This window comes from Martes martes (assembly GCF_963455335.1).
Source record: "Martes martes genome assembly, chromosome: 2".
Classification (NCBI taxonomy): Eukaryota; Metazoa; Chordata; class Mammalia; order Carnivora; family Mustelidae; genus Martes; species Martes martes.
The window spans coordinates 122789164-122814847 of record NC_137889.1 but is presented as its reverse complement, the minus strand read 5'-3'; the positions used below and the strand labels follow the sequence as shown (position 1 = coordinate 122814847).

Genomic DNA, 25684 nt, shown 5'->3' with positions numbered 1-25684 from the left:
GAGAACAAGAGCTTTCCAGAGTCTAGCTGTGTGATTTCTAGTTGATTATCAAAACAACACGGGAAGCAGTTCAATGAAAATGCAACACAGAGGTAGTAGCCTAAAGTACAGCCCAGGGAAGACCAGGCTTGGAATGTTTTAGGCATATGCTAGAAACCCTAATCTCTTACCCATCAGCAGACAGAGCAACATGTGCCTCTACCATAGCACTGAACACAGATTTGTATCAAGAAACACCCCCTAATCTCTGATAATTCACAGCACATTACGTGCTTTCCTTCAAGAGGGAAGAGAAAGGATTACCCTAAGTCAGAAGATGGTGCCTCAAATGTGAAAGCAGATGAAATCAGGAATCTCCCCAAACTTGGCTCAGCACATTAAAATTAGTCACTGTCTATAAAGAAACTGCCAAGACTGCTGAGGATGTGAAAGTTAATACTATCCTGATGTAAACTGCCAGTCGGTACTGTCTTGCCACTCCTCCCAGAAAGCTTTGCTCTATTGCTGATTTCTACCAGAGTTTTTGGTTTTGGAACAGAAATTCAAGTCTGAAATTGCCCATTCTCTAGCAGACGTCCTTGCTGAGAGGTGTCTAGTTAGTGCACTGATTCAGCTTAGACAAATGGATTTTTTTTTTCCACTTCTGAAATGGCTAGATTTCTCCCTGGCCTTATACATATGATTGCTATGAGGTAAAGCATATAAGCTGTTTGTTGTTTGGTTTTGACCAGGATGAAAGCTCAATTTTATGTGATTCTTGTTCTTTTTGTGACAGAACATTTTATATGGTCCTGTCAGTAATAGAAACAATGAAGGTAAATCATTATAGAAAGTAAATATGAGAGAACAATCTTTCTAAAAGGCATATCAACAAATAATTCATAAATGACTACAAAATCATTACCTCTGCTCTCTGGGTTCTGGGAAAAGCGGTTGATTTTTCTATGGCATAAACATCCACGAGGTAAAGACATGCTCCTTGCTCCCGGTCCAGAATGGCTGCAGTCTGAATTATGCCAGTCTGTCGTCCAATAGTAAAAAGCCGTCCAACTGTTTTTTCTTCACAACGAACTGAAACAATATAATACTCCACTGGGGCTTCAGATCCTCTAGGGCTAGCTGCTTCTATGGATATTACGTTGGTACCAATGGGTTCACCTTCCTTCAAAATAGTTATATATTTGGGTTGAGTAAAAACAGGTCCATCAAGGCCCTGAAGAATGATGGTCAATTCAGTGGTTGATTTCCTCCTTTCAGGACCAAGGTCTGTTGCTGAAACTATGAGGTTATAGATCAGCTGAGAAGGCACCAGTGCTGAAGCCACTCTCAGGTCTCCACTATATCGATCCACAATGAAGGTGTCTGTGTCCCCATTGATGATCTCATACTCCACTTCTCCGTTTGCCCCTTCGTCTGGGTCTGCAGCCATTATCGTTGTCAGAACAGAACCAATCACAGCCGAAGGGTCTGCAGCAAGGGCATTTTGTGATATAAACATTGGAACGTTGTCATTGAGGTCTGTGACCAAGATGGTCACATTTTTCAAAGCATAGCGTCTCGTTTCTATAGGCACAGCTTGATCATTGGCTTTTACAGTTAACTCAAAGAGATTGGCAAATTCCCGATCTATTTCAGCATTAGTATATATAGTGCCTTTGACTTCATCTATGCCAAAGTGGTTGCCCCTGGGCATCTGTTGAATGATTGTATAGGAGAGTTGCCCATTAATGTCTGCATCAGGGTCATATGCAGTCACTGAAATGACAGACGTTCCAATGGGAATGTTCTCAACAATGGACTTGAAAATATCCCCAGGAGGAAAGCTAGGAGGATTGTCATTAAAGTCCCTCACATGTATAACCACTGACATTGTAGACGAACGAGGAGGCCTTCCTTGGTCTTTTGCTGTTATATTTAATTTGTACAAAGACTGTGTCTCAAAGTCCAATTTTTTGGCAAGGAAAATACTCCCAGTGTTTGGGCTGATGCTAAAAGTTCCATGGTTGTTAGTTCCAGTGATACTATAATGTAAATCAGCATTGTCACCTGAATCTGAATCAGTTGCAGTAACAGAGGACACGAGTTCACCAATTCTCATGTTTTCCAAAACATCAACAAATAGTGTTGATTTAGGGAAAGAAGGGGTATTGTCATTTTCATCTAAAATATCAATATTTAAGGTACAGGTGGAGTTGAGGGAGACTGCACCTGAATCCACTGCTTGAATTACAAGGGAATAGGCAGGTGTTGCTTCATAGTCTAATTTGCCAACTAGTGTCACCTGACCAGAGGTACTGTCTATAGCAAACTGTCTTTCTTCATTTCCTTTCATTACAGAATAATGAATAAGTCCATTATTACCTTCATCGACATCTGAGGCAGATACTCTTAAAACTTGTGTCAGGTTGGCTGCTGACTCTGATATGGTGGCTTGGTAAAAGTCTTTTAAAAATTTGGGAGCATTATCATTTATGTCCTTCATGTAAACATGCACTGTGGCCTGATCCTTGAGAGGCTGAGGGAGCCCCTGATCTGTTGCAATGACTGTAAAGCTAAACACTGCAGTCCCTCTCTGTCTCATAAGAGACTCCCTGTCAAACTGACGAGTATTTGTAATTTCCCCACTAACAGCATGCAGCTCAAAATCTGGCTGCACCATTTCAAAAGAATACCTTACTTCTCCATTTGGCCCAAAGTCTTTATCTATAGCATTTACTTTGCCCACCAAGGACCCAGCTTTCTGCTCCTCTTCAAAATAAAACGTGTAATTGGTACTGTTAAAAAGAGGCCTGTTATCATTTACATCTTCTAAAATTACAGTAACATTCACAGTAGCACTAAGGGGTTCCACTGCTCTGTCAGAAGCAACAACCAGTAAAACATATCTGTCTTGAAGTTCACGGTCCAGTTCACTTTTTATATACAATTGACCATCTGGGAATATGCCAAAAGCATCCCCTGTATTTCCTTCAGCAATGCTGTATGCAATTTCACCATTTGCTCCTGAATCCTTATCAAAAGCGTGCACTTTAAAGAATCGAGAATTCACGGGTTCTGACTCAGAAAGGGTGACCTCATAAGAAAGTTGATCAAACACTGGTGGGTTGTCATTTACATCATGGACATAAACTGTTAAGATGAAACTAGAGGAGAGCTGTGGGACACCCATATCAGATGCCAAGATCTCTATTTGGTAGGAACCAGCATGAACATCCAGGGGTCCTAGCAAACTAATATTACCATTCTTTTCATCGATAGTAAACAGGTTCTTGGGGTTTTGCTTCAGACTATAGAGTACCATGCCATTGACACCTTCATCAGGGTCCACAGCTTTGGCTTGGAAAATGCTGTGACCGGCCTGCCAATTCTCCACCACGTTTACGCTCTCTACAGCCTGAAGGAAATGGGGAGAGTTGTCATTCAAATCCTTAACAGTTATGTTAACCATAGTGTCTCCAGTCACTGTGCCCCCACTGGCCACTACTTTCAGCTGATAAAAGGATTGCTCTTCTCTGTCAATCACACTCGCTGTGGTAAGGTGCCCAGTGACCTGGTTGATAGCAAACATACCTTTCTGGTCCCCAGTAGTAATGAGATAACTGATGTTGGAATTGAGATCCATGGTGGATGCAGACACACTACCCACATGATATCCCAGAGCCACATTCTCAAAGACCACGAAGCTGTAGGCAGCCTGGCTGAATACAGGTGGGTTGTCTTGAGTGTCCAGTACAGTGATGGTTACTATTGCCTGGTTGGGAGACTGTAAATTGCCACCATCAGTAGCCACTATTTGCAACTGGTAAGCTGTTTTTTCTTCTCTGTCTAGGGCCATTCTGGTAGAAATAACCCCACTTTGAGCATTGACTTGAAACCGAGACCTGTCCCCAGCGGATATACTGTATTTGATAGTTCCATTGAGACCCAAGTCTGGGTCGGTGGCAGATACTGTAGTGATGTAACTTCCTCCAGGCTCATTCTCCTGAATATGAGCAAAGTATTGGATTGGGTAAAACACAGGACTGTTGTCATTCACATCCAGGAGACTCACATTTATGCGAACCATTGATGACTGGGGAGGGGAGCCCAGATCTGTGGCCAGAACCAACAGGGAGTAGAAAGCTTGCTCCTCTCTGTCCAAGGAGGCGATAGTACTCAACCTTCCAGACACAGGATCCAGCCGGAAGGATCTCTGGTCAGTCTCGGCCTCTTGCAGGGAGAAGCGCACTGTCCCATTGTCACCCAGGTCTCTATCAGTTGCCCCAAGCACCAATAGTTCTGTCCCTGTTGGGGCATTCTCAACCACAGACACATCATACCCTTCTGGCTGGGTAAATACTGGCTTTTCATCATTCACATCGAGGAGAGTTACTACAAGCTGGGCATAGGAAAACTTGGGGTGAACCCCCTGGTCCCGAGCACTGATGTTCAATACGATCTGAGAAGCCAGTTCACGGTCCAAGCCCCCGGCAACTCCAGTGGTCACCAGGCCGCTATGTTCACTGATGTGGAACCAACCTAGTCCATTGCCAGAGACGATGCTGTAACGCAGATTAGCATTGAGACCAGAGTCGCCATCAGTGGCAGACACTCCACTCACATAGCTTCCCGGGGGCGCCTCCTCGCTCAGGTTCACTCTGTACACTTGCTGTGCAAAGACAGGAGGGTGGTCATTGATATCATTTACGAAAATCACCAGGCTTGCCACGGAAGAACGCGCCTGGACCGCTGCGCCAGGGGGCGCCCCGTAGTTATCAGAGACTGAAACTGTGAGGTTGTAAGAAGGGATGCGCTCTCGGTCTAGGGCGCTGGCCACTTTGATGAGGCTCAGGTTCGGCACTTTGCTGCTCTGCACCTCAAAGTGGCGCTGCTCATTGCCCCCTAGAATCTGCACAGAAATATTCCCGTTGGCCGCGGGTGAGTCTGCGTCCGTCACAGTGAGCAGAGCCACCACAGTGCCCACTTGAGCGTTCTCATCTACAGAGGCGTAGCGCGAGGTGGCCGGAAAGTAACGGAATTTCACCACGGGGTCATTGTCGTTGACATCTAGAAGCTGAATGAGCGCCTCCGCACGTCCAGTGAGGGAAGGCACGCCTCGGTCCATAGCCTGCACGGTAAGCGAGTACTGACGCCTGGCCTCGAAGTCCAGGGGCTCCCGCACGGTGATAAGCCCCGTTTCTGGGTCCATTTGGAAGGGAGTCCCCTCGTCCTGCAGTCTATAGCGGATGTCCGCATTGGTGCCCTCGTCCGCGTCCGCCGCCGCCACCTGGAGGACGCTGGAACCCACCGCTGCGTCCTCAGGCACCCCCGCCTGGTAGTGGGAACTGCCAAAAACTGGGGGGTTGTCATTTATGTCTTGCACAGTCACGTTTACCTGCAGGTAGCCCCGCCGCTTCGGCTCACCCTTGTCCTCCACTTCCACCAATAGTTGGTACTGCGGTGTGACTTCGCGGTCCAGCCCTCCCTTGGACACCAGATGCAGAAACGCACCCTCGCCGCTCGGGTTCAGGGTGATATCCAGGCGGAAGCGACCTGCCTCGTTACCCTGGATGATGCGGTAAGAGCGATGGTCCACACCATTGGAGCCGATGTCCGAGTCGGTGGCCGTATCCAAGATGACTTGGCGCCCGCTGCTACTGTCCTCCTTGAAAGTGACCACGATGGAGGGATCGGGGAAGACGGGGGCGTTGTCATTGAGGTCCCGCACAAGCACTCGCACTTCGGTGGGGTAGGTGGGAGAGCTGGAAAGGACCACCAGGTTGATCACGTCGCTGGGCAAGCTCTCGCGGTCGATGGTGGCGGTGGTGTAGAGGGCCCCGGTGCTGCTGTTTATGGCAAACAGGGCGTGGCTTTCGCTGAGCCGGTAAGTGAAGCCGGGGCGCGTCTGGATGGTGCCCACCAGCGTGCCCGGAGGTTGCTCCTCCAGCACTTGGAACACCTGGCGCTGCTCGGCCCCGCTGACCTGGGCCGGCCCGGGGAGCTGTGATAGCAGCCAAAAGACTCGGAGGAGCTGAAATACTGATAGAGGGGGCAGCTGGAGCCATGGGCGTCCAGGCGCCCTGTCTGCTAAGTCCATGGTCCTGGGTCCCTGGAACGGTGTGATAAAAAGAAGGAAGACTGAAGCAAAAAGAATAACAGCAGGGATTAAGTAGCCCCAGCAAAAAGTGCAGCCGATGGCTCTGAGAGCTCTATTTCAAAGAACCTCCAGCCCAGTAGAAGCAAATCGCGTCAGAGAAAGGCTCCAGGTGGCCATTTGGACTTACGGTACGAGAGAGATGCCCGGGCGAAAAGCCGCAAGGAATTCCGCGGGACACTCCTGTGCGCTGATGAATTCCCAGAAAAGTTTCTCCAACCTCCTACATTTTCCCCCTTCACTTTGTTTTTTGAATCCAGAGTCTGAGCGTTTTCGCCTGGGTGGGTGTGGATTGGGAGAGGTTGCCTGTATTTAAGGTATATGAGGAATCATTGCAAACAATTGTCTCCAGAAACTTTAGAACTTACCCACCGCGAAGAAACTGAAGAGGGAAGAACGAACCTCGGCGGAGATGTGTGGCAGGAACAATCGCGCACGGGGGGGGGGGGGGGGGGGACACGGGAGATTATAGAATTCCTTTCCCAAAAGCCGGAGACGAGGGATCTCCTCGAGTCCTCACTCCTCAATAACAAGGCTGCGAGGCCCTTTCAACACGGCTGCAGAAGTGGCCGCTGAGGCCGGGGCGCCGGCGTCTGCGCGCTGGCCGGTAGCGATTGCGTTCCAAGCGCTCGCGTTGGAGCTAGGGCTCCGGTACCCGGGAGCGCTCAGCTTCGTCCCTTCTCCTCCAGCCGCCGCCGCCGCCGCCCCTGCTGCGGCTTCGAGCTGGTGGTCGCGCGCAGGCACCATCCAGGGCTCCTCAGCATTTTTGTTTTGGTTTTGGTTTTTTACCTCTGCCGAGGTGCCTGCAGTCTCATTATTTGTACATCCAAATCGAGTGCAGGTTCGTTCCCCTTTCTTCTCGGCCTCGCAGGGGTCGAGCAGGAACGGCGCGCGGTCCCCGAGTCCCCTCCCCTCACCATGCCAGGGGGATCGTTCTCCGGCGGCCTCGGTCAGAAGCCCGCTCCAGTGCGCCTCGCCCCTGCCCCCGTTATCTTTGCCTTTATTGTCCCATGTCAGTTTCACTTTGTAATCCACAAGCCTTTTTGTTTGGGGCGGGGGGCGGTTGCTCCCCCTTTCTCCTTCACCGTTGGCGGTGGAGGCGGGGAAGTCGGCGCGGGGCTGTGGCGGCGCCCGCGGCAGCTCCGGACGGCCCCTGTCAGCGCTCTCCTTCTCGCCTGCCCGGGATGAAGGTTGTACCGCTGTGGAGCCGGAGCTCAGCGAGCAGCTCTCAACCTCCGGCTGGTCCCTCACACTCCCCGCCTCTTCCCCGCGGCGCGCACACACACACACACACACACACACACACGCACGCACGCACACACACACACAGCGACCGTCGCTGAAACACAAACAGAGGGGGAGGGAAGACCGCGAGCTGGAGCAGGACTCAGAAACTTTGCTCGCCGCTCATTGATCCCCGCACTTTAGCTCGCCCGGACTCCCCCTAGCTCCCGGTCCTGTCACCTAGTGCCCCTCCCTCTCCCCAGCCCCATTGGGCCGGAGCTGAGGCAGGCCCGCCTGGCGCTCCTACCGCGAGCGCTCTCCGGCTCTTTGGGCCTCCAACTGGCTTCTCGGGATGCTAATCACTCCAGCCTCCCGGAGGACTGTAGGCGGTCGGGTGTGGGAGCCCGGCGAGTCGGAGGCGCTGAGAAGGGGGATGATTTTTTTTTTCCTTTTTTTTTTCTTTCTTTTTGGTCAAATCTTGGCCGGCGTCAGAGCAATAACAGCAAAAAGCTGCCACAGGATAGATGGGGGTGGGGTCAGGTTTGCAGATAAATAACTTTAGTGGCGGGGTCTGAAGGAAGACCGTTAGGTTGTTATGCTAGTAATAACTCAGGGGTAAGGGGGTCGAGAGAAATAAAAGAAAGGCGGGGGGTGAGGGTCTGTTAGAGCGGGGAGGAAGGATTAAGCAAAGCCTGTCTGGGAATGCACAGTGCAGATTTGCTTTAACCATTTCCTGCCTCCTCTCTTTCGATGGGAGGAAAGGGAGAGAGCTGCTGTACAATGCGACCCGACAGAATCCAAACAAAATCGTCCTCGTTCCTCCTCTGTCTACAGAATGAGCTCCGTGAAGCCCAGAGCGAGCCAGACTCTAAACTTGCACCCACTTGCCCCTTCCCCGCCCTTCCAGGTGACTAGGGGCACCAAGGCCCCAGTACCAATCCCACTTTGGACTTCCTATAGGAAAAGCCAAGGGAACTCAGTGTTTGTTTTGTTACCCTTCCCGAATGGATCCCAGGTGCCAGTAGCTGAACCTTACAGTTTCAACAATAACAATGATAGGCCTTTGGAAAGATGGAGATCTTTTCCTGTCGCAAAGTTTGGAATTTTGATCTCTGTTGGAGTATTTCCCCCTTGACATATTGCAGTCAAAGGAATCCTGATGAAGTTGTGTTTTTTTCTTTTCTTCCTTCCTTCCTTCCTTCCTTCCTTCCTTCCTTCCTTCCTTCCTTCCTTTCTTTTTTTCTTTTTTTCTTTCTTTCTTTCTCTCTCTCTCTCTCTCTTTTTCTTTTTTTTTTTTTTTTTTTGGTCTGGGGAAAGGATAGATATTAGAAACAAATAAAACGAAATTAAAAATTTTAAAATGTCTACCATGCCAAGTACTGCATTCGCGTTAATTCTGTTATTTACTGTACCTAATTTTTGTAATGGCATATATTGCTTCACTAAAGAAAAAAAAAAAGTTACTGGGAATCAGGTGAGTATTATTTCCCCTTTAAGGGAAACCATTTAGAAAATACAAATTTAAGCCAAGGAATGCAAATATAGGGCATATGTCATACATTTCTGCCACAGTGACCCTACCAAATTTAAAACTTTTTGAGACCTGACATGATTCAGCTATGAGTAAATACTGCCCTCTGCTGTTCTCTGTCAGCCTTACACCTTTAGTCGTCTGGTTTCTTGCTTAAAATTAAATACAGAGACTAAAAGGATCTGGTTACAAGGCTAATTCCTCCTTCTTGCCTGGGGATAGTGGCAAAGAAAAAAGGATCTTTAGGAATCTCCTAGTGCCTTTCCTTATAAAGGTAAAAAAAAAAAAAATTAAGAGCAATAGAGCAGACAGCAAATTCAAGTCCTCTGATGTAGACAGCCTGTAATTGAAGATTGATACATGGAAATCTGAAGACTATAAATGCCTTCACCAATTCCTTTGTTTAGGTTAGAACATTAAAAAAAAAAAATTCACTTTTGCATATTCCACTACCATATATAATGACATATGTAGCATATATAATGAGTGAATTGGAAACAGACAAGAAAGTTAATATTCAACATTTTTGTATTTTTAGGACTTAAAATCTTTTTTTAAAATATTGGAAGCTTTTCTTTTAAAAGAGAGACTTTTTTTTTTTTTTTAAAGATTTTATTTATTTACTTGACAGACAGAGATCACAAGTAGGCGGAGAGGCAGGCAGAGAGAGAGGGAGAGGGGGAGAAGCAGGCTCCCTGCTGAGCAGAGAGCCCGACGCGGGACTCGATCCCAGAACTCTGGGATCATGACCTGAGCCGAAGGCAGCAGCTCAACCCACTGAGCCACCCAGGCGCCCAAGAGAGACATTTTTAAGCCTTTTCTCAAACCCATATCTTTGCCAACATATTACAATCTAAATACCACTTTTCTGGTGTAATTAAGCCAACAAAGATTTGTAGATTAATTGAAGCAGAACTAAAAGTTTTTTTCTTCCCTTTTTTAAAATTCAAGTATAATTAACATACATTGTTATATCAATTTCAGGTGTATTATATAATGGTTCAAAAAGTCTGTACATTACTCTGTGCTCATCATGGTAAGTTTACTCTTGGTCCCTAAAACTTTTTCACTCACCCCCCACCAAGCGACCCTCCAGTAACATCAGTTTGTTCTCTACATTTAAGAGTCTATTTTATTGTTTGCTTCTTTTTCTCTTTGTGGGACCAAGCCATGGCTATGATACATGATTTTAAAAGAATATTTGGATTTTTTTGTTTGTTTATTATTGTTGCTTATGCACCACAGTTCAATCACTCAGATAGGAAAGAAGAAAACATTTAGATACTTGTTGTAAGAGAACAGGTACTTTTGTTTTGTTTTGTTTGTTTGTTTGTAGAACCTGTGTAGTAATCTTCATATTTAGTCTCCATAGTTTTAAATTTAGTCATTTATAAGTGGATTTAATTTGGGAGAACAGGTTAAAATCATTCATTTTATGGAATGGGGGGTGTTCATTTTGTGGATTATATATTGTTTTTAATTTTTAAAAAATGAGATATGACACAATTAAGTAATATTTCTGTAAATGTGTGTATATTCAGTATTATAAAATAACTTTTTGAACAATTCTGAAAGAGGATTATCAAAAATAATCCAGACTATGGTATTGTTATTTGAATAAGTGGAAGTTTTCCATGATAATTATTTTAAAGTAACACATTCATTTACAGATAACACCTATCCATAAAATTACAGTCTATGTATACATAAGTACATAATTTAAAATACAATATAGAAAAAAGGTTATACTGAAAGACAAGGGATGAAACCTTTATTTTATTTTATTCTCTTGGGTTTCAAAAATTACAATATAGTGCTTGATGAAAAGTAAAGATGCCCCCCCAAAAAAGTTAAATGAAAGAAAATAAAGACACATAGAGACTGTATGCATGAAAAAATAAATTTTAGTTTATCTTGGCTTTTCCAGCAAAAGTTCATTTATTTTAAGAAAAGAATTACTTAGTGAAAACTTGCAAGAAACATGAAAATAGACGCTTTTTTAATTATTTTTTTAAATTTTTTATAAACATATAATGTATTTTTATCCCCAGGGGTACAGGTCTGTGAATCGCCAGGTTTACACATTTCACAGCACTCACCATAGTACATACCCTCCCCAATGTCCATAACCCCACTACCCTCTCTCAACACCCCCCCCAGCAACCCTCAGCCTGTTTTGTGAGATTGAGTCTTTTATGGTTTGTCTCCCTTCTGATCCCATCTTCTTTCATTTTTTCTTTTCCTACCCCCAGAACCTCCACACTGCATCTCCACTTCCTCATATCAGGGTGAGCATATGATAGTTGTCTTTCTCCGATTGACTTATTTCACTAAGCATAATACCCTCTAGTTCCATCCACGTTGTCACAAATGGCAAGATTTCGTTTCTTTTGATGACTGCATAGTATTTCATTGCATATATATACCACATCTTCTTTATCCATTCATCTGTTAATGGACATCTAGGTTCTTTCCATAGTTTGGCTCTTGTGGACATTGCTGCTATAAACATTCGGGTGCACGTGCCCCTTCGGAGCACCACGTTTGTATCTTTAGGGTATATACCCAGTAGCGCAATCGCTGGGTCATAGGATAGCTGAAAATAGATGCTTTTAAGAGAGAAAATATTGATCAATTTTAATAGACTCTATGGGGAATTATATTTTTTGTCCAGGCATGAAAGAAACTAAAGAATGCAGCTTATTTGAGTCTTAGAACATTTATTAAAATGAATAGTTTTATAGTAATTTGTTACTCTGATTTGCACACATTTGCCATCATTACTTCATTAATTGTCTGAATTTTTTTTTTCATGTTTTGGACTCCAAGTAAAAAAGCCTAGGTTAGTCATATGTTTACAATTGGGGTGCCTGGGTGGCTCGGTGGGTTAAGCCTCTGCCTTCGGCTCAGGTCATGGTGTCAGGGTCCTGGAATCAAGCCCCACATCAGGCTCTCTGCTCAGCAGGGAGCCTGCTTCCCTTTCTCCCTCTGCCTGCCTCTCTGCCTATTTGTGATCTCTCTCTCTGTCAAATAAATTTAAAAAATTTAAAATTATAATGCATTAGCAACACTGTCTGGAAAAGTATTCTCCTTCCTACTTCCTCCTTTTCTTCTCTCTCCCCCTTCTCTTCCTTTTCCTTCCTCTCCCCCCCTCTTCCTTGTTCTTCTCGCCCTGTTGTTCTCTTGCCCTTTCTTTCCCTCTCTTGCTTCTGCTCCTCTCCCTTCCACTCTTCTCTCTTCCTTTCTCATTCCCTCCCCTCCCCTCCTTTTTGTCCCCTAGGCTTTCTTTTCTCTTCTCCTCTCCTCTCCCTTCCTCTCCCTCTTGTTTCCCTCCCTTTACTTTTCACTCTACTTGGCTTACTTTATTTTGCTCTATTCTACCTTACTCTCACTCCCATTCCAGGACTCCCAGAGGCAAATATTCTAATGAGGAGAAAGTGTATCTTTCTGTTTCCATATTTTTGAAAAATATGTATTATATAATTGTCCTGTATTTTTGACTGAGATAGATGACTTGGATTATATTTTGTATGTGTCTTATCCTATTTCTTATCTTTTTTGCCAAATACTATGTTCTAAAGATTTCTATGTGTTGTTATTGTACACGTACATTTAAACAATTGTTTCTGACTTTTGCTTTTTGCTATTAGGAATGCATCCATTACCCTTAACCTGTATCTACTTACACAATTGTAGACATCCAGTTTGCTTCCAACTCCTTGACATCACAAATTAGTCTGCAATGAATACCCTTGTAATTGCCCCCATATGGAAATAAATATCTTTGAGATACATAATGTCAAAGAAGCAGCTTCTACTCCATATCCAAAATATATAGCTTGTTACTTGCTGAACAAGCGAGAGCTGCATTTGTAGGACACAGTATTTCTGAGCAAAGAAGAGAACTGATCTGAGGTTTGGTAAAGCATGGCCATCAGAGATGACAAACTTTGAGAAACAGGAGAAGTTTGAGGCTGGTTAACTTTTAGCTATGGAACTGAAGTTATTAGACTATAGTTTTCACAAATAGGCTGAATTTCCGATGTATGGTTACAATTGTGAATTTAACAATGGTTTGGGATGGGCTTAATACCGGTACTTATAAACCAATTCTTGATAACATTGACACAGGTGGATAAGATTTTCGTCCTTACCTGTATTATGTCTCATTCTTATTTCTTTGTTTGGTTCTGTTGCTTTCCAATTTTTTGCACTAAATGTTTAATTCAGTATTTTAGATTTTTAAATTCCTGATAAATATCAGGAATTATCAGGAATATCAGGGATATAGATATATTTAAAGCTATAAAGTTCCCTCAAAGAACTAAATTAGTCTTATTCCACACACACACACAAACACACACAAAAAGTTTAATTATAAAATATTATGTGTATTGGTTCCATTATCATTCACCTTTAAATATTTGGTAATTTATTTTATGGTTTCCTCTATAGGACAAGATTATATATTAATACATAATTACGTTTCCAAATATGTGAGAACTAATTCAGAGCTCTCTCCTTCAGCAAGCATTGCTACTTTTCACCACCTTCGTTGGTACATAGAATCTATATCTCTTTGTTACCATTTGTTCAATGTGTTATATTCAAAATCAATACTCCGTAATAGAAAGAAATCTTTAATTTTCATCCTCTCAAATTTTCTTAACCTACTTAAAGCAATCTATTGAAATTTTTCTTTTTTCTTTACTTTTTTTCTTTTCTTTCTTTCTTTCATTCTTTCTTTCTTTTCTAGTGGCTTATTCTTTGCCTTTACTATAGACTTGCTTTACCGGTGAGATTTTTTTTCTTTCATATTATTTTGCTATGTTTAGTCATGGCCCTTTTTTTTCTGCTTAAAAAAGATCCTTTAACATTTCTTATAAGACTTGTTTAGTTGTGTTAAACTCCCTTAGGTTTGGTTTTCTAGGAAACTCTTTATCTCTCCTTCACTTTTTTTTTTTTTTTAAAGATTTTATTTAATTTGACAGACAGAGATCACAGGTAGGCAGAGAGAGAGGAAGGGAAGCAGGCTCACGTCTGGGCAGAGAGCCCGATGTGAGACTCGATCCCAGGACCCTGGGACCATGACCTGAGCTGAAGGCAGAGGCTTTAACCCACTGAGCCACCCAGGCGCCCTCTCCTTCACTTTTAAATGATAATCTTGCCAAGTAAATTATTCTTGGTTGTAATTTTTTTTTTTCTTTTTCAGCACTTTGAATATATCCTGCCACTCCCTGCTTTCTTGTTTTGTTTAAGTAAGATCCACACCCAACATAGGGCTTGAACAGCCAACCCTGAGATCACAGAACTCTGGGATCAAGCCCTGAGCTGAGACCAACAGTCAGACACTTAACCAACTGACCCACTCAGGCATTCCCTGCCACTTTCTTCTTGCCTGTAATGTTTCTGGTAAAGAATCACCTGACAGTCACAGAGTTTCTCTCATATATGACTATTTGTTTTTCTCCTGATGTCTTTAAGATTCTCTTTGTATATTTAACTTTTGCTAGTTTTTAAAGATTTTATTCATTTATTTGAGAGAGAGAGAGAAAAGAACACAAGTGGGAGGGGAGGAGCAGAGGTAGAGGGAGAAGCAGGGTCCCCTCTGAGCAGGGAGCCCAACCAGGGGTTTGATCCCAGGACCCTGGGTTCATGACCTGAGCCGAAGGCAGACACTTAACTGGCTGAGCCACCCAGGCTTCTACTGAATTTTTTCCTACCAGGGTGGCAGTTGATGAGCACTTATTCCTCCATGATTAACTTTACTCATTTGCCTTTCAGGACACCATCCTGCCTGATGAGCCACTAGTTTTCAGTCTCAGATGTTTTAGTATTAGCACCCCAGAGTTGAACAGACAAGTTGTCCCCTTCTCTTTTCTAAGCTCTCAGTGTCTTGGTGATCTCATTCTGTCCCAAGACTTCAAATAAACTGGTAACACTCCAAAAAGAATGTGAATTCCGCAGTTCTTAGGTGCAATGTTCCATCCACAACCATTAAGTTGTTTATTAGTTATGCTATTCAAAGCTTGTATATCCTTACTGATTTTCTGCTTGCTTCATGTGTTGTTACTAAGAGAGGAATCTTAAATCTGTATTTTTGATCAAAAATTTAATCTCCTTATGACTATACAGCTATTCTTGTTCTGCATTTAAGACATTATATATTATGTATAAAAATTTTATGTATTTTTGGTGACTTAAACATTTTCTAATTCAGATGTGATTCTTTATTCCAAATAATGTACTTTCTAAAAGTCTATTTTTGTCTAATATATGAACAGGTAACTGGTATTCTTTAGTATCATCATGGAAAATTTTTTTCTATCCTTTCACCAACTATTGTTTGTACCCTAATGTTTTAAACATGTCTTTTGGCACAGCATTATTTTTGAAATTATGTTCATTTTTTAATCAACATTCTAATTGTCATTGTCTTTTACTGGAGCATTTTATCTATTTACATTTAATATAATTACTCTTATATTTCTATCTCTTACCTAATTTTGTTACTTTTTCTCTCATTTTATATTTTTGCTTATTTCTGTGTTTCTTACCTGCTTTTTATTAATTAGATATTTCTTTCACTTTCCTGTACTACAATGGTTGATATATGTTCTATTTTGTCTATTTTTGTTTTACCTATAGAAATTATGAAATACATTTTTCTCAAATTTTATAATAATTCAATACCTTTAGGAAAAAAGAGGCTTCTTCTTGAACAATACATTTTATACACATTCATTTACTTTCCAGTTTACATCTTAATTTGGTATTGCTTTTCAGTTCTTCATTTTATTTTAACTTTTCACAGGATTTTTGTTTTTAAAAAGACAATAATGTATCTCACACATTTCTTTCTTTTCAATCTGTCTTCTAACACAAGCATTCTATCCTGGGCCATTTGCATTCTGTTTGAAATATACCTTTTGAATCTCCTTTAAAATAGAAGTTGCTGGTACAAACACTTTATAGTGTCCCTGTTCTTGGAAGACTTTTTTCTTTAAGAATAAAATTCAAAATTCAAAATTATTTTAAAGTCATTTAGACAAAGATTTTTTTTTGTCATATGCCATTCTAGTGAAAATACAAAAAAAAGAAAAGAAAAGAAATTAAGAGTATTTCTAACACCATACATTGGTAACTCAATTCACAGGAATCTTCTTTTCTCAAAATCATCATTATTCATATTTATAAACACAGTTCAATTATACAGAAGCTTGACTTTTATTTTGCTGTCAATCTTGTTTCAATTTCTTTTTATCTCTTGTTCAAGAGATATTTTTTACTTACAACTGTTAAAATGCCTCCTTATTTTTGGTATTTTGCACTTTTATTTTGGTATATCTATAAGATATACTTTATATCTATAAGATATAAAGTGGTTTGTAATCCTGCTTGGAAATTGAAGTCTACATGATACAGATCTTTCTTTCATTATTTCTGGAAAATGTTCAGCCATTATATTTTCAGATATTACTCTGGGTTTCTTTCTCCTTGTTCTTCCTTCTGTAACTCTACTTAGACATATATTAGTAATTCTCATGATATCTTTTATGTCTTATATCAGTTTAATGTTTTTCTCTTTCATTTTCTCTATGCTTAATTCTGAGTGATTTTTTGACTTGTATTCCAATTCGCCAATTCTCTTTTCACCTGTGTCTAACCTACTTCCAAACTCATCCATTTGTTTTTCAGTTTAATTACTGAATTCTTACACCTTAAAATCCTGTTGTGTTTTGTAACTCAATATATCCCACAGATATGTGCAAGCTTGTTTTCTATTTATTTGAATATATTAAACATAGTTTTGATACTGTTTTAAATATGTGTCAATTTTGATATCAGAAATATGTAATCATCTGTTTCTGCTTTCCATTGTTATTGCTAGATTTTGCTCATAGTAAATTGTTTCTTTATTTAGCTAGTTAAGTTTGGGTCTTAACTGTTCATTATAATTGGCAAATTATCTGTGATGTTCTTGAGGCTTAAGATAGGTGTGCTTCTATAACAAAGATCTGATTATACTTCTGTTTGTTACATGTGGATTACTATTAGTCTTCAACCACTACTGTTTTCATTGAAGCTAAAGTTAAAAAAAATAAAAATAAAACAATAAAAGCAATAAAAAGCAGTAGTATTCTATAAATCACTAAGTAAAATGCTTTCCCATAACTGGGTTTTTATTTAAAGACATCTTTTAAACTAATTTAGATTGTTGTGATATGTCAACCTTTTATATATATCAAAAGGAAGCTATAAGCAAGATAAACCAGACAAAATGCACTTAAGATTTTTTTCACATTGAAAATCAGCTCAAAGTGAATATTTATTGAAAAAATGCTACATTATTTTGTCTTTGATTTTTTTTCTTAACATGCTGACACTGCATATTTGATGTTCTTATACAGTTGATGATAATTAAGTCACAATTGCTGCTGGACCTTTAGCAAATATAATATACATCCTAACTGCTAAATGTTAAAATGGGATTGCCCTCCCACTAACAGTAAAAAGTGAATCTTGGAACAAATACATACAGTTACTTCATAACTTGAGTTTTGTTGTTCTTTTTTGTTTGTTTTCTTGCTTGCTTGCTTGCTTGCCTGGGGTTTTGTTTTGTTCTTTCCCTATGCTACCATGTGATTTTAAGAGCTGCCTTGTCACTTCAACTCTTATGGATGTTTCTTTCTCCATTGCCTATTCCAGTCAGTTCCAAGGCATCTTTATTTTCAGTGTTTTGGAGAAAGTGAGGTGACTAGGTATAGATATCTAGTTATCTCAACTGAGAACTTTTATTTTAAAAATTTATTTTATTTATTATTTTAATAATTATATTAAATAATTATTTTCAACATTGTCATTAATTTATATTATTATTTTAATAATTTTAAAAATAATTTTAGTAATAAATAATAACCTGGCATATTATAGAATAAAAACAAAAACAAAAAACCTTTTTTTCTTGATTTTGTTTGTTTGTTTTTAGTAGGCTCCACACCCAGCATGGAGCCCAATGCAGGGCTTAAACTCAAGACCCTGAGATCAAGACCTGAGCTGAACTTAAGAGTGAGATGTTTAGTTGACTGAGCTGTCCAGATGCCCTCAAACCCCTTTATCTCTTGGGATGTTTTTCCTTTTCCATTTTTTCCTCCTTTGGAAAAATCTTATTTCTTGGTGCTTATCCGTAAGCCAGCTTTAACTTTTCTTGCTGCCTTCTGGGAAAATTCCTCAATCTGATGTTCCAACTCATTATTTCACTATTCAAATATAGCCATCTAATCTACCACTATTTAACTTTCAGTTCTCTTTATATCAACTCATATTTTTATACCTAATATTGTCTACTTAATTTTACTTATATATTTATTTACTTACTTACTTATTTACTTATTTTTATTTATTTTTTATTTTATTTTATTTATTTTATTTATTTTATTTATTTATTTATTTTATTTATTTATTTTATTTATTTTATTTTATTTTATTTATTTTTTATTAAGTAAGTTCCATGAGTAGTCTGGAGCCCAGCAAGGGTCTTGAACTCACAACCCTGAGATCAAGACCTGAGCTGAGATCAAAAGTTGGTCACTAACCAACTGAGCCACCCAGGGGCCCTTGTCTATTTCATTTTAAAATAATTTTAATTCTTGGGACGCCTGGGTGGGTGGCTCGGTTGGTTAAGCGGCTGCCTTCGGCTCAGGTCATGATCCCAGGGTCCTGGGATCGAGTCCCATATCGGGCTCCTTGCTCGGCAGGGAGCCTGCTTCTCCCTCTGCCTCTGCCTGCCTCTCTGTCTGCCTGTGCTCACTCTCTCTGATAAATAAAAAAATAAATAAAATCTTTAAAAAATAAATAAATAAATAAATAAAATAACATAAAATAATTTTAATTCTTATTTGGTATTGACAATATCCATCAATTATCTTTTTATTTTTAATGTACTAATTTTAGATTCTTGTTCTGTCTATCAAAATTCTCTCTTTCTTAGGGCCTGTCTTGTCCAGTCTGACTTTCTCTGAGGTACTGCTTTTTCTTATGTGTTAAGTTATTTTGGCTTGTGAGCTCTTGCTCTGGTAGGTGTTGGCTGTGTGTGTAACATGTAATGTTTGCTGAGAAGGAATCAAAAGCCAGGCTTCAGTCTGTGAGGTTAGGGTAGGGATTAGCAAAAGTTTTCTATAAAAGGCAAGATAGTAAATATTTTAGGTTTTGAGAGCCAGACAATTTCTGTCACACTACTTATTAACCTTGCCTTTGTAATGTGACAGCAGCTATAGATAATATAGAAATTATTGGGTATGGCTATGTTCCAATAAAACTTTATTTACAAAAACAAGATGTAGGCCCAATTTGGCCTGCAGGCTGACATTTGCTGGCCACTGTTTTAGAGCATGAGAGATAAGATTTGTACTGAAAACACCACCAGATGACTGTTGTTAATTGTTCTTAATTGTAATCTTTTGTTTAACATACATATGTGTGTATATGTATAAAGTCAATATTTTGAATATGAGTCAAAATTTTGATATCTGTTTTACATCAATTGCACTTTTTTCCTTTTTACCTTCTGACCCTCTGTAGTCTTGAATTTTAAACTGTGAGGTGTAGTATGATTGGGAAGTAACAATCTCCCTAAATTGTAGCCCACAGCACTAGGGATTTTTAGATAATAGAGTGGGATATTCAGTGCCTAAAGGCAACTGGTCAGTCTGTACTTATTTCATGAGGACATGGATGTCTAAGTTGTTGCTGCCAATTTCTGTAAGAAGCAGGCAGTAATTGCCTCAAGTCAACATAGGGTAGAGACAAAAATTATTTTTTTCTAAACACTTATCCTGTCTAGTCTTTCATAAATTTTTTTTGGCCTATATTATTTGGTACTTATCTTTTTTTTTCCCCATTATCTATATCTCTGTGTTTTACACACACATACATACACACACACACAATTATATAATATGTATGTTTGCTCATTTTTTAAAATTCTGGCCAGTGTTCAATTTCCAAAGATTATGTGGAACCACCAGTGTATGTAAATAAATCTGAAACTACATGATGGAAACTAAAATCATATTTTTTAACATCACACTTATGGGAGAAGCAAAATGAAGGGTTAGCTTTAAAATCCTTCATAATATAGTACATGTGAGTATGTGAGCAAGCCCGCTGGAATGGAAATTGCTTATACTAAATGTGAGACTAGGTTTCTCAATATTGTGGCATTTGCCACAAACTAGTAATTACATACCATAATTTGGAGAAACTGTTCAGTCCAACAACTGCTTGTGACAATCTACTCTTTTGTTGAATTATGTAATATATCAAGTGTTGGTCATATTTTATCTTTACAGGTATAACTACCAATTTATTTCAAACTAAAAATATATTAATATGGGAAATAGTAAAAAAACTGCCTTAATATTAAAATGAATCTGACATTGAATTTCATGCTAGAATAAAAACAATGAACAATAGAATAAAAACAAGGATGTCTTTGATTTATAGGTAATTTATATATATTTGTCTTGTCAAAGAAATGTTGAGTAGAATAATATGATAATCAATCTAGATTTACTAGACTTTTAGTGAATGAAAAATTTTGAAAATACTAAGCAATTTGAACTGTAATTTCCATCAGCAGCAGGGAAGTGGAGAATTAGGAGATTCCCTCCAGAAGAGCTGATTCTAAGAACACAAGTAACCTTGGCCCACAGCTAAAATGTTATCATATTTTCTATTTTAAATTTATTTGAGATAATGAAATATAGATTACTATAAGACTGCTTTATTTTGTATTATTGCTTAATGAGCATTCCCCTGGCATTATAATAATTTTATATGCATATTATTTTATTGGCTGGATAACATTTTGCCATCTGAATAGGCCAAAAATTAATTTTTCCTTTAATGTTGACAATCAGAGATTTTTTAGGTTATCTTGTTATTGAAATTTATGCTTTGATAAATCATCATTCATTCATTCAGCAAAATTTATTGAAAAATAACTGCATGTCAGGTACTTTAAAAGCTAGACAAGATACAGAGATGAGAAAACAGATATACAATTTCTACCATGTTGAGTCAAATTATAAAAAAAAGGAATCTAAACTTTTTAAAAAAAGATTTACTTATTTTAGAGAGAGACAACACACATGCATGCACATAGGGAGGAGGGACAGAGGGAGAGGGAGAGGGAGAGAGAGAATCCTAAGCAAATTCCCTCCTGAGAACAGAGCCCCATCCTGGGCTGGATCTCAAGACCCTGAGATCACAACCTGAGCTGAAACCAAGAATACAATGCTTAACTAACAAACCACCCAGGCGTCCCAAGAATCTGAACTTTTAATGACCCCTAATACTTATTTCCAAGTTACTTTCCAAAAATGATATGCCAATTTATAATCAAAACCACAGTATATCAGAATTCTTCTCCCAGCAAAAGTAAAGAACAAGTATATTTGAATATAACATCTTAAATCCTGACCCATTTAAGAGGTAAAAAGATGTGGTTTCCTTCAACATGTATTTCTATTCTATTTTTATATATTAGCTATTTGTTTTTCCTTTTTAATGAAATCATTCATGCTTGTTGCCCTAATCAATGGGGGTCTCAGATTTTTTGTTGTTGTTGTTGCTGCTATTGTTGTTAAATCTATTTGTTTTCCTTTATAAACATTTACCTTTTTAAAATTTATAATTCTCTCCCTTATGCAGAGACTAAATAAATGCTCATAAATCTTTAATTCTAGTTTCCTCTTTCTGTTCTTCCTTTTACTTTTTTGTATTTATTATGTTGTATTGAGTGGCAGGGCAGGGAAAATAAATAATTTTGTTTTCTCTGAACCTAGGATGATGCCTGGAATTCAGGTAGTTTCCAACAAATGCCTATAAAATTTCAGCCCACGAAGGATGCCTAAAATTTAAAATAAAAATTTAAAAAGCAATAATAAATTGTTTTAATGCTACAGTCTAAAACATTGTTTTCTAAAATGTGGTAAAGGTTGGTCCTCACAGATAAGTCTAAGGGACTCAGAAGACGAAATTAAACTGTACAACAAATGAGAAAGAACAAAAATACCAAAACACTAGCATGGGTATTATAGCTTGACATTCACTTTCCATTCAAACCTTCCAGCCTACCTTTAGTATGCATTTCTAGTGGTCTCTTTTCAGACCCTCTCTCATCCATGGTTCTTCACGCAGTGTTCCTCTATTTAAATGCATGCACATGGAATCTGTTAGCCAACACAACCATGGAGGCATGTCCACACTGGTGTGCCTGGGTCTAATTTGTGTGTGTTGAGAAGCAACAATTATATCATTTGTAGCTGCAGCTAATTCCAAACCTCTGGATCACATTTACTTTGGTGTTTTGTTGAAGTTAATTATTCCACGTGGCCCTTGGTTTTTCTACCTTTTGATTGATGTGGCAGAAGTCACAGTGCCCATGCTGGGACATTTCTGTTTTTATCACCATCACAATAATTCAGAAAGTCACTCATTCCCTAAATGTCTTTACTGAAACAGCTAAACTGCCTCAGAGTTCCTGCACTTGGATCTTGACTGAGTCCATCACAGGTGATAAAAGCTATTCCACTTTCATTTCTCTTTCAAGTGAAAGAGAAATTCTAGGGTATTGGAATGTTTACCTCCTACTTACATCTCATATCTTCCTTTCGAATAGAGTGGTCTAAGTGAATCGTCCTACAGAACAAGCATATCTAATTCAAGATTTGATTAATATGATATTGTTTGAACACAATATAGACTCTCTTTAATAAAGAAGGTTCAAGTCTCATGAATCAGAAGTAGTGAACACAATACACATTGGGATAAAGAAAAAACTCGGAACTTGGAATACACTAGAAGACAAAGGAAAAATAATTCAGGAATACTTAAGCAATTTGATATTTTATAGTACTCGAAGCTCTTATTAAAAGAAAGAGTGCATTATCTGAACTATTTAGTTGGAATATTCCAGATGTCTCTGGTCTTTATAAACATATCACAACATCTTAATTCTTTGTTTATTTGAATTGCTCCTTAGTCATGTCTCTTTTTCATTCCATTCTTAATCACTGAGTCTGTGATTAAAAATGGCAAACATGTGTTTTGAGAAGAAACTAAGCTATGATTTTGGTTGTGGATAGTAATTTTGGAGTGGCAGAACATATTAACCCCTTCCTTTCCACTCTACCCATGAACTCATAACAAGATGCAAGAAAACTGTAAACACAAAGTAAACAAACAAGGCCTGGGAAATAAATTACTTCTCAGTTGTAATATTTACATGTGGTTATACTAAAGAAATGTTTCTGGAGAAACAAACAAATAAAAAGTGACAGTTTAATATTTATAAAACAATGTTAAGCCAAAATAATATAGACAAACACAAATAAGATACTATTGTAGTCAAGACTCTTAACTTTTGCACTTAAATAAAGTTGAATTTTAAGAATCTCATAACCATTGGATCTAATCCTGACTCTGCTTGCTACTCTCTACTGGGTCAAGTGTAAGTCATTTGAATATTCCACAGCTGACTTCTTCATTTGTAAAATGAGAGAAATCACCTCATGTTGTCACTGTAAGTTACCATCTGCCAGAGTGTGAGATATACCTCAGTTTAATTAGAAAAAGTTCTAGATGATTGATCTTACCTATATTAAGGAAAAGTTGAAAATATAATTCTAATTTTTATGGAAAGGAAACAGTTCTATTAATTTAAAACAGTAACATATGTACATATATAGATTTTTTAAATTTATAGTAAATTTCCATAAACTTGGAGCAAAATGAGAAAAATAAAATAAATACATTGAAATATTTATAGGTAAGTAAAATTGCATGATAATATGGTTGTGAGAAAGGAAACACTAAATACTGAAGGAAACACAATTACTAAATGTATTTGTTTTAAAATGAATTTGAATAAATCTCAATGAAGTAGATTTAGACAGGACAACATGTTAATAAAAGTTAGTTGGAAGAAAACAATATAACCATTTAAAGTTGAACAGAAGACTACATGTGACAAATATTTCAGAAAAAAACTAAAAGTTTTATTGTCTCCAAATAAAAAAATACATTTGAAGAAATTCTAATATGCTAATACTTTTGGTAAAAGCAAGTATGTCACTAAATATAACCAAAATACTACTCTATGATTATATCACCAAGTTCTTTTTATAATCTGTATATTAAATTTGAACAATACTTTCTGAAACTGTTTTGTTGCTTTTTAGTCAGGAGATTGGTAGTAGTAAGTTTGTATCAAGCATGTTAAGGGGATGGTCCAAACTCTTTCTGATCCCCAGTAGGTCTGTGATATGTTATTTGTTTCTTTTTTAAAGCATTTTCTTAAAAGAACACTATGATTTGAAATAAATATCTTTGCTTTGATAACTTGTAGTTCATCTTTTCCTCTTGGTGGTTGGATTATTGCCTTATTGGAGACTAAGGTTTGCAAATGGTAAATCTGTCTCTTTGTTTTTCATCCCTTTTTGATGATTATACTTATCATATAATTTCATAACTCAAGATATTAAATTGATGTTATTGAGAAGGATGAATGAGATGATCTAAGTGTCATGCTGATTCAATTGTTTATGTCTTTCATAATTTTGCCAGAGTTTATGGATACTTTTGTTTGTTTTCAATAATTCTGTATTATTTATTAGTTTTGTGCTCAGTGAATTCTAATCCTTACAGTCCACCAGATATTTCTTAGAACTAAGTGTTTTCTTTTCTATCTGTATTGGAGGTACACTGTGATTTTCAGATTGATTGGTTGATTTAATAGATGATGATGGAGATACAGATCTTCCATGCTGAAAAACAGAACGAATGAGACAATACCCATAACGTGGATAGTGCATGCTGGTACCTAGGAAGAGTTCAATAAATATTAGTTATTATTCCCATTCATATAACAAAATTTGACAAGAGTGTTCATTTAGAGCAAATGAATAAAATCATCCACAGAAGTTATATTCAGTCTTTAAAAAGAACATTGTAAAACTCAGTGTATTATTTATCTGCTTCTGTTTAATGATAGTACTCAAACTTAGTGGCTTCCCACAACACACATTTATCGCCTCACAGTTTCTCTGGGTCAGGATTCTGGGCACAGCTTAGCTTAGGGTGTGACAAAGCTGTGATCAAGGTGTCAGCCAAGTGGTGATCTCATTTGAGACTTGACTGCAAAAGGCCCAACTTTCTAACTTACAGTCTTGTTGGTAGAATTCAGTTCCTTATAGTTTGCCAGAGCGTGAGCCAGAGGTCATCCTTAGCTTCTTGCCACATCTCCTTTATATGGTAGCTCACAATATGACAGCTTGCTTCAAATCCAGCAAGAGAATCTTCTAGGAAAATGAGTTACAGTATTTTATAATATATACACATAATCTAGTAAGCACATCATGTCACTTTTGTCATATTTTATTAATTAGAAACAATTCAAAAGTCCCACCCACACTAGAAGGAAAAGTACTAGACAAAACAAGAACATCAGGGGGCATGGATAATGAGGTCCACCCTAGAGTCTACCTACAACATTCCATAAGAACAAAAATCACAAAACAGTAGCTGTATTTCATTGTTTAAATTCACTAATATCTTTCTTGTTACCCTTTCATAATGAGAAATATTTCTTTCTAATTAAAACATTTGAGGGGATAAAAGCTCAATTGTAAAAATTTTTTCAGTACTAAAGCATTGGAAAGAGTTAATATCTTGGTTTGCATGGCACTTTAGAGTTCACAATAAATTAATATCTATGAATATTATTATTTCAG

The 25684-nt window shown here is 38.6% G+C and overlaps 1 protein-coding gene across 2 annotated transcripts in view; it reads right to left on the bottom strand.

Annotated features, from left to right (window-relative positions):
• FAT4 (FAT atypical cadherin 4) overlaps window positions 1-6088 on the bottom strand; it is a gene marked incomplete at its 5' end in the record, with an annotated part of 180880 nt that extends 174792 nt beyond the window's left edge. Inside the window, one exon of one of the 2 annotated variants that reach the window (XM_080796396.1) lies at window positions 905-6088. In XM_080796396.1, coding sequence (XP_080652522.1) covers window positions 905-6076 — 5172 coding nt within the window. The remainder of the gene's footprint in view (window positions 1-904) is intronic. The other variant, XM_080796397.1, reaches the window with a different exon arrangement.
• Window positions 6089-25684: the final 19596 nt, after the last annotated feature.